A 14,178-nucleotide genomic window follows, 5' to 3' on the forward strand; every position below is an offset into this window, starting at 1 on the left:
GTTTGACAATGTTTCTCTATGGGCGGGATGTACTAAAGGAAAAATGCAATAAAGCACCCGTTTTCTGGGGTTTTCCACAGTTTAAAATTTTATAACACCCGGCTGCCGCATTATCGCCACACAGGGTATTACCATCCTTGGATGGAGATACCCAATAGAAGCCTATGGGCTTCTTAACAATGCCTGCTGCAGACTCTGACCGCACTCCTGGGCATACCTCCTCCCCCTAGAAAACACAGCCGGGGGTCCTTCTGGCTTCAGGGGGGAAGAGGAGCCCAGGACTTGTGCTTCCCCGCCAGAGAGAGCCTGGGGATGTTCGCCACCGAACTGCGAGATTGATCATATATGTTGGTACATATGTGATCAACATCTGTGCGTTAAGCAGCGAGGGGCGGCGATGTATTTTAATGCATCTCTCGCTGTGAGAGATGTGCAAAATATCCGCTAAAAATTTCAGCATCGCTCACATCTGTTATATAAATTCATATACAAAGTGTTGTTTAAAAAAAAAAAAGATTATGTGCGAGATTTAATGCCGCCCGAGATTAGCGGCAGTGCTAGATGACTTTTTTAAAAGGGGAATTAACTTACAAGGCAAAACCATGCCTTGTACTGTATGTTAATTCCCTTTTTAATAAACATCCGAGTTCGGCGGACATCTCGCACTGCCGCTGAACTCGGGTGGCATTAAATCTCGCCCTATATTTCCTATAAAACATTACAGGTCATTATGATGAATAAAAATGTTTGCTTGGCAATTTTCACACCTATTTTGACAAATTCACTTGAAGGTTTAAGCTTCCTGGGGCAAATATGAAGGATGTCTCTCATTCTTAGAATTCTTAGTGCTGATGACAACTGTACAAGCTTTGCACTAAGCTTCAAAAGTGATAAAAATGGCGAGTGATAAACAGAAAGCCAATCAGCTCCTGCCTGACATGTTTCAATCACAGTCTGTGCCATGACAGGTAGGAGCTGATTAGCTGGCTGGCCATCCATGACAAGACACTCCTTCCAAGCAGGGCCGGTGCAAGGCACCGGAGCGCCACAGGCAAGGGGAGGTGGGGCACCACGGTGCCTACGGGGGGGGGGGGGGGGGGGCACTGTGTGATCTGGCGGCGGGGTCCCTGCAGTGATGCGCGCAACCTGGCAGCCAGGCGGCGCGGGAAGCTCTGATGGGTTTGAAAACTCACCGCACGCTGATTGGCTGAATCTCAGCCAATCAGCACCCCTTCAGCCTCCATGCGAGAGCCGAGGGGCGAAGTGCCGCCCTCCAGTGGCTGGGCGCCCTAGGCAAATGCCTAGATTTGCCTAGTGGTGGCGCCAGCCCTGCTTCCAAGATATGGGCATTCTTGGCGGTAGCTAGATGTGCTCCATGTGATCGCACAGATCTGATAAAGCCATTTCTACACTTGTTCATAGCATGCGGAGATGGGACGCTTATTTCTAATGGATCTTTTGCACCCAACAAAGAGTGGGTCCAAGTACCAATATTAATGATGATGGATGCGGATGGAAATACAATGTTATGGATACTTACAGTAAGGAATCAGGGTGCTAAAGTGGCCTCAGATGGGTGCATAGATTGGGCCAATACCCACATCACTGTACAGGTTATTCTTTCCATACATCTAGCAGGGATCATTCTTGTGCTTAATTCACCTGCTAAACCGATTGTGTGCCAAGAATAATGAATGTAATTATGCTTTGTCTCTCACATCTCCCACTATCACAGAGCTCCAGTATCGGCTCTCTGTATTCTCCAAAAACTTGGATGTGGCAAAACGCTTAGCGAGAGAGGAACTGGGGACAGCTGAGTATGGTGTGACCAAGTTCAGTGACCTCACAGGTGGGGTATCATTACTGTCACTTTACACTTTGTGACTTCTCTTCTTTTTCTTCACAAAGTTGGTATTGCTACAGTATAGCTGTTATTCCTCCACTTACAATCTTATTACATAGCTCATACAGTTATACAGTTCTTATGCTCTAAATATGGCATTTTGTCTATAGATGAGGAATTCAGAAGGTACTATTTGAATCCAGTTGGTGTCCTTCCGCCAAGCACTTTGACAGAATCCAGAGTAGAAGCGACACCAATATTTCCATCATGTGACTGGCGCAAAGCAGGGGTCATTTCACAAGTGAAAGACCAGGTGAGCAAGGTGCAGAACTAATGGGATGCTAAACTATCACTGTGTGGGTGGCAGTGTAATATATATATATATATATATATATATAAGTAGTAAATACATTTGCAATGCAATATCATGGAATCATAGGCTGGGCCACATGGAGGGCAGTCTAAATAGCACCGTCCCCCGGCCATTGTATGGCACACACTCTGCAGACACCCATCTCTCCACTTCCTCATGTGCCATGAGTTACAATGCTGACAGTATAGATGAGTACAAGGGGAAAAAGAAGTGCTTGAAATGGAAAGTACTGTATAAGAATGAAAGTGTGTGCGCCATTGCAGATGTACAGTGCCCCATTGCAGATGTGCAGTGCCCTATTGCAGATGTACAGTGCCCCATTGCAGATGAACAGTACCCCATTGCAGATGTGCAGTGCCCCATTGCAGATGAACAGGGCCCCATTGCAGATGTGCAGTGCCCCATTGCAGATGTGCATTGCAGATGTGCAGTGCCCCTTAGATGTGCAGTGCTCCTTCGCAGATGTGCTAACCTGCTTCGCAGATGTGCTAACACTGCACAGTAGCCTGTAGCCTGGTCGGGCCAATGCTGGGCTCATTCTAGATGTTACCAATGTGTTTTGCTATCTCAGCCCTACACCACTGACAAAGTCCCCATAGTGGGACCAAACTCGTTTGGATACTTACAACTGGTAACAGAATTTGCATACTTGTTTTTTTATCCACCAATGTTGGTTTTATGTATACCTACCTATGCAATAAATCATTGTGCTTATAACAAACAAGTGTTTTAATTGCCCCCGCCCTTAACCTCACACACACTTCATGAAGACTACTTAACAACAGCAACTTCAGCAGCACAGCAGGAGAGCAGACATTCCAGAAGGACCAAAATGGTATTGTGAGTATTATATTCTGACCGCATACATCACTGTCGGTTCCTAATAGAATTAAATTGGTACCTGACGTACTTAGAGGAGTGTGACAATTGGGACATATTGGGACAAGCTTCTTGGTGACACTGACGGCACACCACCACAACACCAGTCATAATAACACCCAGCCCACAGTCTGTAGGAGCAGCCTTGTGAAACACTGTGGGACACACATACTGTACCACCTTATTTACTTCACCAACATAACAATTCAATAATAGAAATTCCAGCCCATAGTTTTTTGCTCCCTGAGGATCTATAAGAGCCAATTTCATATAGAACTGACTCACATATTCTTCCTAATTATCTATTCCCATTCCTATACTACCTACCAAACGCCTAGAGAGCCACCATCAACAAATACAACAATTTATTCCAGATGCAGTCCAGGGTTGAGGACTCGCTCATAGTTGCTGACGCAGCTGAGTAATGTCACAGGTCACGTCACCACACATTGACTCTCATTCTGGTTCACTCACGCAGCAGGGTGCAAATTAACACCACCCGCCGCCCCACACCAATGCCCACTCCCTGCTGAAAGCATCCATTCGCAACCTTGTGTTACGACTCGAAATCATGTGCTGGTCGCCGACCATCGAATGATTTCTCAAGCGCTTGCTAATCTAAGTCACTACCTGGTGCCTGCCCTTGGAAGGCGGGAAGCTGACCCCGTTCGCATGGGGACACCCCATCACTCCTCCTGCAAGCTCCCCCCACTATGTAAGTCTCTGAGGGCGCCCGCAAATTCGCAACACGGCAAATCAACTAGAACCAGGGCCATTGTCCCATCTGTGCTGAGGCAGTTTGCGATGGAAGGAGATGGGGCTAAGGAAATGATGAGACTGGGGGCTGAGGAAAGTGAAGGGTGCTGTGGCTGAGGAAGGTCCTGTGGTTGAGGCAGCTCAGGGGCAAACGCAGGATTTTCAAAAGGGGGTTTCCAGAGGGGCGGAGCAAAGCCGGGTCAGTTAAAGTATTATAGATAGACCAAATGTATATAAATAATAATAAATATATATAGTGGAGTGGGCTTATTATTCATAATTTTCTGGTGGGAGGACAGCTTGCTTGACTGCAGATATCTCCAGTTCCCGAAAATAGATTTCTTAGATTTTAATAGAATTTAATACTAGAGAATCCCACCTTCCAAATGGTATTGGGGACTATGGGATCAGAGTTCAGGAGGCAGAGCAATCTGCCAACGAGTATATAAAACTACATACCAGGTGTGTGGAGCTGGAGCAGTAACCAGCTGCTGGAAGGCTGATATCTCTGGTTCTGGGAATAGTAGAGACAAGCTACTAGTGTCCATCAAAGGGGGAGAGTCCCAGCTTTTGGAATATACCCTCAGAAAAACTCTGTCAGACAGAACCTGAAATACCTGACTGGGAAATGCAATTAACAGGCTTGGATGGGGACCACTGCTTTGAAGTCAGATATCTCCGGTTCCCAAGGGCCGATTTTTAAAATTATTGTACCCATGGAAAGAGGGGACTCTCAGCTTTCAGGGCTCTTAGACTCCTCGGGGGGGGGGGGGGGGGAAGGTTTCTGGGTACTCAGAAACCCCCCCTGCGTGCGCTACTGCAGCTGATGGGGCTGTAGTTGAGGATAGAGATGGGGACTGTGGCTGAGGAAGGTGATGAGGGACTTAGGAAGGTATTGAGGGACTGAGGTCAAAGTTGAGGAGATGCGGACAGTGTTGTTGATGGCTCTGGGGTGGTAGGACATTGGACCTAGTTTCAACTCACTGGCCTGGTCTGTACGCTCTGGAGGAAGTCACTCACTGGCCTGGTCTGTACGCTCTGGAGGAAGTCACTCACTGGCCTGGTCTGTACGCTCTGGAGGAAGTCACTCACTGGCCTGGACTTTCTGTAGCGACTGAAGGCTGGTCTACTGTTATTAGCTCTGCAGCTATTTGTGACAGCCCAGACTGCGTTCAGTCTGTTGGAATCAGTGTTTGTTTTATTTTTATCTGGCAGTGGGGTCAATGAATCAATGTGTTATTTTTTTCCTATGGAAGCAATCATTGAATCTAATGGGGAAATTTTCTAATCAGAAATTGCTACTAATATGCCTATTTGTAGCCATTTCTGGCCTTAAATTCGTATTTTTAGATTTGACTATGGCCATTATACGGCCATTCGTATTCTAGGCATCTTCGTATCCTATTAAAGAATAGGAATGCATACGCCATAGAAACAATACGAATAGGAATCACCATTCATTCAAATGGTGAATACAAATTTACTAACTGACCGTATGTAAAATACCTCTTGTAATTGACCAGAAAAATACAGCTGGAGAATAGTCCTCAATTTCCAGCGGTATTTGGGTGAAGCCTGCATAAATCAGTCAGATCCGTGAAGGCTTCAGTGTAAAATATAAATTAAATAAATGATTAATTTAAAAAATGGCAGGTTGACCATAAACAACCCCGGACTCAAAGAGCCGGTTCTGGTTTAGAAATACACGGATCAAAAGATATAGGGGATCCCCAGAATATTTAAAACCAGCAGCAGGCTCAAGGACCAGTCCTGGTTCACAAAATATGGGGTACGAAATGAATAGGGGTCCCCCGTATTTTGAGAACCAGCACTGGGCCCAACCAGCCAGCGGAGTAATGCCACAGCCCAGGGAAAATTAATGTATAAGGTCCCAAGGCAGAAGCATTAACCACCTGGTCAGCCCAGGCAGGGAGCCTAGGGTAGTGTAGACCTCCCCAATAAAGGGGTTCACCCTCCAGAATTTTCCCTGCCCGGGCTGAAGCCTGGGGCTGTCCCTGGTGACCCTGGGTGGTGAGTACCAGGCTGATTCCATTTGTGTAAAAAATAGAATCAATAACTATTTGGTTCTGCTGTGGAACTATAAGTCCCAGCATGCTGGGACTTGGAACACTGGCTTACTGACACAATGTGGGAATTTTACTAAGATGTCTATGTTCTTTTTCACATGGGATGTTGTTATGAAAAACCAGAAAAAAGAGAAAGAGGAAAAGGATTGTCTTTTTTGCTGGCGCACTTAGGAAAAGAAGAAATAATGAGTAAAATATACCTTTTAATGTTATGTTAATTAAAACCGTTTAGGTGAAAATATAAACCACATAAACACATTGGACAAACATTGAACAATAAAACAAGATGCACACGTTGTGTAGGTGATTTTAGGTATTGATCAATACATTTTGGGATTTATTTGAGTGCTGCACGGTGCCCCAGTGCCGTTGGCCAGGTGTCAATGCTGCCTGTATTGTGAATACTTTTTGATATTGGGTCTACTATTAGTAGAATGGTGATCTGGTACTGTGGGACTCTAGGTGTGATGAAGACGTGCTGCTCTGTTTGCAGATAAACTGCTGTAGCAGCTATATGACTCTAGAGGTACCACTGGCAATGGGTTACTCGTTTAATAGTTGCTTTTTAGGCTCACTGTAGTATGGTGCAGATATACTGCTTTGGCAGCTTTGTGGCCCTAAAGTGTCTGTGAGTACAAATAATGCGTCAAATAGGGAATTCCATCGGCACACTGATAGACTGCTACTTAATTTTGGCAGCTATGTGACTCAGGGTGTCTATGGGGACAGGTAATGTGTCAAGTAGAGATTCCTTAGGCACATTAATATATGCTGCTCACAGGGCTGGTGCAAGGCACCGGAGCGCCCCAGGCGAGTCGGGGTGGGGGCGCCCCGTTGCCGGGGGGAGGGGGGGGGGTTTCTGTGGAAAAAACTTGCGGCCCCGGTGTCCCTGCAGTGCTGGGGCGGTCAGGGGTGTCCATGCCGTAGTGGTACATGCGGCGCCGTCATGTGTATAAAGCTGGCTGCGGCCGGCAGGGGCCCTGCAGTGAATAGAAAATAACTAGCGCTTCCCGTGCCGCCACGCGCATAGCGCTAGTTATTTTCTATTCACTACAGGGACCCCGCCGGCCGCAGCCAGCTTTATACACATGACGGCGCCGCAGGTACCCCTACGGCACGGACACCCCTGACCGCCCCAGCACTGCAGGGACGCCAGGGACGCAAGTTTTTTTACACAGTTCGCTGGGGGTGAGGGGCGAACTGCCACCCTCCAGGTGCCGGCGCCCTAGGCAAATGCCTAGAGCTGCCTAGTGGTGGCGCCGGCCCTGGCTGCTCAATTTGCAGGTAAAACTGCAGATACGGCAGCTATATGGCCCGAAAAGTATATGTTCTTTTTGGCTCACTGAGGTATGCTGCTCTATTAGCAGATGTACTGCTTAGTTGCGGCAGCTATGTGATCAAAAAGAGTTATATGTTGATGGTGTATTAAATAGGGGGTTCCCTTAAGTGCATTAATGTACGCTGCTCTATTTAACTGCTAAGGTGCGGCAGCTATGTGGTCTCAAAGAGTGTTGTAATAACGAGTGTTGCCCTGGGTCTTATTGGTACCCATGAAAGTTAGTATACTGAGTTCCAGACTCTTGGTCACAAAAGGGAATACTGTTCTACACACAGAACATCTACTGAAAAAATGGCAGGTTATTCCTGTTTTTACTTTATTTCTGTTATAATGATGACACAATTTTATTAAGGCACTCGTATCTAAACGTATTTGTTACCAGTTTCAGCATTCATTTACTGGCAAAACGTGTCTGTATTTTGGACAGCATTGAACATGGTCACCTTGTTGCACACATATTAAACGTTGTGTCAAAATTGTATCAAATTGATTTGTGTGCAGGTTTATTTTGTATCCTTTTCTTTTTATTAGTTGATACTGCATTCAAATGGGGACCTAGTTTATATCTTGATTGGCATAAGATATAATCCTATTTAAGGGGTTTATTCTAGTTCATTCTTTCTGACAAAATCCTTCTTAGATGGACAAAACCATGTACACTGCAGGGGGGCAGATGTAACATGTGCAGAGAGAATTAGATTTGGGTGAGTTATTTTGTTTCTGTGCAGGGAAAATACTGACTGCATGATTTTACACTTCAATATAGATCTCACTTTGAAGTAAAACCCCACCCAAATCTAATTCTCTCTGCACAAGTTACATCTGCCCCACCCGCAGTGCACATGGTTTTGTCCATCTAAGAAGGATTTTGTCAGAAAGAATGGACTAGAATAACCCCCTAATTGTTTTTATACATTAGGTGGTGTATCGTGTTTGTGCAGATTTATCTTAGGTAATACTATTTCTTTAGAGACAGGTGAAGATGGCTACTTTCCTCAATAGGAACAACAATGATTGCCGTAAATGGAAAATGCATACACATGAGGTGATATGCTAGAATGGTCTCCCTCTGTGTTATTTATTTGTATTTTTATGAGCTGCTATTGTTGATTAAAGCAGCGGCAATGGTGTGGTGATTCCTAATTTAATAAGCTACTAATTAGCGGGATATGGCCGCTAATTGCTGGTAAAATACACCTGGAAAGTACACTTAAAAAAAAAAAGATTTAAAAAATTAATAATTAATTTAAAAAGCAGCGTGCCCCCCCCCCCCCCCCCATGGCCATATCCAGCCCGAGGCTCGAAGAGCCAGTCCTGGTTCCCAAAATATGGGGGATAAACTTAATAGGGTACTCCCATATTTTGAAAACCAGCACCGGGCTCAACCAGCCAGCAGCCGGGGGACACTTATTACATAAGGTCCCGCGGCCAAAGCATTAACCCCTGACCGGTCAGCCTGGGCAAGAATCCTGGGGAAGTGTGGACCCCCAATGAAGGGGTGTCCCCAGCATGCAGAGCATTAAAGGGCCTGCTGGTACTATTAGTTCCACAGCAGAACCAATAGCCCAATAAACACACACACACCTGAAAAATAAAACTTTATTACATACGGAGCCCATACATACTATACTCACCTACCTTGACCCAAATGATCAGTCCCCTTGTCCAGTAGAAGGCCGTATGGGGTGCCTGCGGAAGGAAATTATACTCAGCAGGTCCTCCGGCAAAGATCGTCCTCTTTGTTCCAAGTAGCTGTTAGGCGCCAAGCGCCTGGCAGCCTCCGGCCAGCCAGATGGCCAAAGGCTGTGGGGAGAAGGGAGTCAGAGTCCAAGGCAGGGCCATTGCTAGGAAGAGAGGGGCAGCTGACATCACACGCCGGGGTGCTTTCTGATTGGGCAACCTAGGTTTAAATTTCCCATCCGCCTTCTGCACGGTGCCGGTGATTCTCTGTGCAACCTGGGTTGCCTGCTTTCCATGTCTCTTGTCATCTGCCGCTGGTTCTGATCCTGGGGTCCTGTCCGTGTTCGGTATCCCTGGTATCACCTTCAAGTCCCCCCCGACCTTGCCTGAACAGAGATACTGTAAGTACTCCCACCATCTCTTGCATTATATTTGCTGTCCGTTATAAAGTGTGTTTTATGTGTGGAGTTATATTGTCTCTTTCATGTATGTATCATCAAGCGTCGCATGGATAGTTTTTTCTTAATATTAATATCTCCTTGCATTGTTGCATTCATGAATCTAGCTTTGATGTATTGTTCATATCTTTAACACCTTCATGCATTGTTGCATTTACGGTAGTTCAGTGGGAAACTGTATCCCTATTTCTTACCTAACTACCTTCCAGAATTGACCTGCTTAGGGGTCACCTATTGGTAAAATTGTACGTTGGACTCCTAGCAGCCAACAAGTAGCCTAGTCACTTGTTTTTTTTTCTTATTTCCCAGTTGTTTGTGGGAACTGTCTGTGCAAAACTCCATTTTTCTTTCACACAGATATTTGAGCATGCTATTTGCAGTGTTTATTTCATAGCCTCCAGCTGTCTCCTAATAGCATCTGCCAACCATTCGTGACATCTGATATGATATGAGAATGTATAAAATTTTCACTATTTTCCTAGGAGAAGTGCGGTTCATGTTGGGCTTTTTCTTCAGTTGGTAACATCGAGGCACAATACGCCATCCATGGAAAGCCGATGAATTTATCCGTGCAACGTAAGTTCTGCATATTGTATTTTATTCAGCACGGGTGCCCCAATGATTATCAAACATAAAAACAATTGTATACAGTATAAATGGCACTATACTGGAAACTACTGAGGAGAGTGGTCTAGGTATCACTTTTTCAGGTGACTTAAAGGCAGGTAGGCAATGTAACTAAGCAATGAAGAAGGCAAGTCAGATGCTTGGTTGCATAGGGAGAGGAATCAGCAGTACAAAGAAAGGAGTAATAATGCCACTGTATAGGTCATTGGTACAACCTTATCTAAAGTACTGTGTTCAGTTCTGGAGGCCTTATCTCCAGAAGGATATAAATACATTATAGACTGTACAAAGAAGAGCAACCAAAAATACTAAAAGATCTTAATATGTATAGTTTAAATCAGAGAAGGGAAGGTTTTAACAAGGTACAGGAGGGAAACATTTGTCACAGAAAGAAGAGCAACAGAACAGGAGGACATGCACTGAAACTAGAAGGAAGAAGATTCAGGGAAAATTCGAGGAAAAATTACTTCACAGAAAGGGTAGTGGAAAAGTGGAATAGCCTCCCATCAGAGGTAGTAGAGGCAAATACAGTAGAACAATTTAACCATGCTTTAGATAGGCATATTGATATCCTTACAAAGAAATAAGGATCAAATATGTTTTGCGGTAACATGTTAAAAAAGGGGCAGACTAGTGGGTCTTATCTGCCGTCCAAATCTATGTTTGTATGTTTTTATAAAGGTATAATATGATATAAAATGTGCAAATAAACAGGCTATATTGGCCATAAACATACAAATATGACTAATATTTATGTTAATCTCGTATTTCAATCTAGAGGAAACAGGTGCAGACCACCACACAATACAACATCTAAGGATATAAATAATGAGTATAGTAGTGTGACCACATCCTGAGTCTTCCATGCACCCCATCGTACAGATACTTATCTATAGCGGAATTGTAGCCTATACGGTATAAAGCTAATCAAAATCAACATCTATATACTTTCAAATTTTTAATATGCTTTGTATTAACCACTGTAAACCTAATTTGACTAGAGATGAATGAAACTCTTGTTAGTGATACTTTATGTGAAAAATTATAAAAAATTTTGGGTATACTGTAAGGTGCCTAATCGAAAAATCCACCTGGCCTCCAGCTGTAAAAGTTGTTTCACTCTATAGCCTTTTCTCATAGAAACAGGAACATGATATATGATCTTATAGCATAAAGTGTAAATACTGTGTTTCTGTTGCGTGAAAAGCCACGCCACTCGTTCACTTTCACCGGATTGAAACGCTCTGATGGAGCTTCTATGTTGAGCTATAGAGATTTTAAATTGTCACTCTGTGTTGACTACATAGTAAAGACCACAGGGCCATTGAATGTCCTTTCTTTCCTGAGTAAGGATGACCTGGTAAATAAGGACCTGGAGACATAAGTAGATGTAGTACATTCAAGGCACTTATGACATGACAACCATTTTTCTGCTGAGAAAGAGGTGGGGTGAGCTAGAGAACCCAGTGATGTCGGTCTTAATAACCATATCTTTTATATTCCTACTCCGGGAATAGCTAGATATCAACCTAGAGTTTAATAGTAAGGGCAGTTCTGGATCAGATGCTACAATAGGCCACATAGGCCACAATGCAGCAGCTGATTTTTTTAGTCATAGTACTTTTAGTGTTACATTTATTAATTCAAGGGATAACCAGAGATGTATTATTAATCCATCTCAATTGATTTGAGTCCTGGGTATCTTCAAAGAAGAGACTCCTCTCTACTTCTCACATGTAGGAATTGGCAAAACATGGAGCTGCAGATGAACCCATTGTGCAGCCCATTTTTTGTTTGTAGAATTTGCCATCAAAAAGACAATAATTATGGCTAAGATTAAATGACAATAGGGTCAGGGCTAGTATTCCTGGGATTGTTGGCTATGAGTTGCCCAACCTCTGCTAACCTTTTTTTTATGGGGTATACAGATATACGAGTTAGCAACATCTAAAGTGACCACAGTGGTAAAACACAACCAAATTAAGAGCTTCTAACTTACACAATATATTAGATTATTTGAGATGGGTAAATGTACCCTGGATCTGAAATAGGTTCGAACAGGCACCCTCTAGCAGTTATAATGGGTCTCCCTGGCGGGTGTTGGGCATTTTTGTGTAAATTAGGAATTGTATACAAAACTGGTACCATTGGCCACTCTCAATGCTTTACCTTGCTGTTCTGTAACAATGTTGTCAATAATAGCTTGTTGAATGATATAATCCAATTATTTTTTGTACTCTACTGTAACACACAATAAGTATCTGTATCTGGCAGATGGCGTTAACATTAATTGTTAAAGTCATCACGATCCACAATGACTATGGCACCACCACGGATCACAATATCCTTTCTGTTACTAAGAGCAGAAGGGATTCACGTTCACTTTTAGTAAGGCTTTTGTACCTTTGTTTGACTTGCGTATCAATAGCCAACTAAAGTAACCTATGAAGTAACCTAAGAAATATCTTAATTGAGGCATTGTATGAGACTGGTTCAAATTGTGACTTTGTGCTGACTTTATTTAATTGAACAGGTGGATTTTGTGAAGAATCTACCCATTTCTGTTTTCCATAAAATTCTTTTAATTTAAGGGGTTTTCTGTATTTTATTTTTTAAAGAATCAACATTCCACCCAAACTGATCAGAACTCTTAGTGGGAACATATGAAAATACTTTACTGAGGACACTTAATTTACTAGACTTCTATCAGGATGTCAGCAACAACCTTGAAATTGGACGTGGTCTTCCTAGATTTTGCTAAGGCTTTTGATACAGTGACTCATAAGAGGTTGATAATAAAATGGAGGATCTGGGACTTGGGGTACGAATTTCTAGATGGGTAGTGAACTGGCTGTGTAATAGAGAACAGAGTGGTTGTGAATGGTGGAGTATCATATATGATACCAGCACTAAGTGGAGTGCCACAGGGGTCGGTACTAGGGCCCGTTTTATTTAACATATTTATTAACGACATCGGGGTGGGAATACTCAGCAATGTTTCCATCTTTGCTGATGATACAAAGCTGAGCAGAGTAATTAGATCACCCGAGGATGTCTCCACGCTTCAGAACGACCTTAATAAATTAGATGAGTGGTCAAAAAAGTGGAAAATTAGGTTCAATGTGGATAAATGCAAAGTTATGCATCTTGGGTGACAAAGCCAGTGTGCTAGTTATAACCTAAGCGGGGAGGCATTGGGTAATTCAGAACTTGAAAAGGACCTAGGAGACCAAATTGATAACAAACTGGAGTGTAGTGCTCAATGTCATATAGCAACAAATACAGTAAGGCCAATGGGATACTAGCATGTATAAAAAGGGGTATGGAGACTAGGGACTCAAAAATAATTATGCCACTGTACAAAGCATTGTTTAGACCGCATCTAGCATACGGAGTACAATTCTGGCCCACGCACTATAAAAAGGACATCATAGTACTGGAAAAATCCAGAGAAGAGCGACAAAACTAATACAGGGAATGGAGAATTTAAGCTATGAAGACAGATTGAACAAATTGGGATTGTTTACGCTAGAGAAGAGATGTTTAAGGGGGGGGGGGGGGCATACAAATATATCAGGGGCCAATATAAGGAACTGTCAGGTGCCCTTTTTACTGAAAGGAAGGACTCTAGGGCAAGTGGGCATGAGTTTAGATTAGAGGTTAAAAGATTTTGTTCCCTAAAAAGGAAACTATTTTTTTACGGTCAGGGCAACCTATGGAACACTCTTCCGGGAGAGGTGGTGTCGGCAGACACAATAATTAAGTTTAAAATAAGGTTGGACAAACATCTATTGGTTAAACACATCCAGGGGTACAAGCAATTATCATAGCCTGTCTTTAAAGATATCAGAATACACTACGTACAGTATAACAAGGGATGAAGCTAATAGATCATACTCCCTAGGTTAAACTTGATGGACGCAAGTCTTTATTCAGCCTTAATTACTATGTAACTATGTAATTCAGAATCAGACATACAGTAGAAGGCAGTGGACAGATTGAAAACATTATTATGCTATAATGAAAACTGACTCTTAGAAAATGGCTTCCCCCATACTGCAGACAGTTTTCTGTCTGCAGTATGGGGGCACCCATTTTCTAAGAGTCTGTTTTCATTATAGCAGCAGGAGCCGGCG

General features: G+C 43.4%; 1 protein-coding gene across 1 annotated transcript in view; it reads left to right on the plus strand.

Annotated features, from left to right (window-relative positions):
* LOC146045286 (cathepsin W-like) overlaps positions 1–14,178 on the plus strand; it is a 52,310-nt gene that overhangs the window by 598 nt on the left and 37,534 nt on the right. Inside the window, exons 3-5 of the mRNA XM_083164032.1 lie at positions 1,736–1,849; positions 2,014–2,156; positions 9,898–9,991. Coding sequence (XP_083020158.1) covers positions 1,736–1,849; positions 2,014–2,156; positions 9,898–9,991 — 351 coding nt within the window. The remainder of the gene's footprint in view (positions 1–1,735; positions 1,850–2,013; positions 2,157–9,897; positions 9,992–14,178) is intronic.

The sequence above is a fragment of the Crinia signifera genome, chromosome 11, assembly GCF_055691185.1.
Source record: "Crinia signifera chromosome 11, ASM5569118v1, whole genome shotgun sequence".
NCBI lineage: Eukaryota > Metazoa > Chordata > Amphibia > Anura > Myobatrachidae > Crinia > Crinia signifera.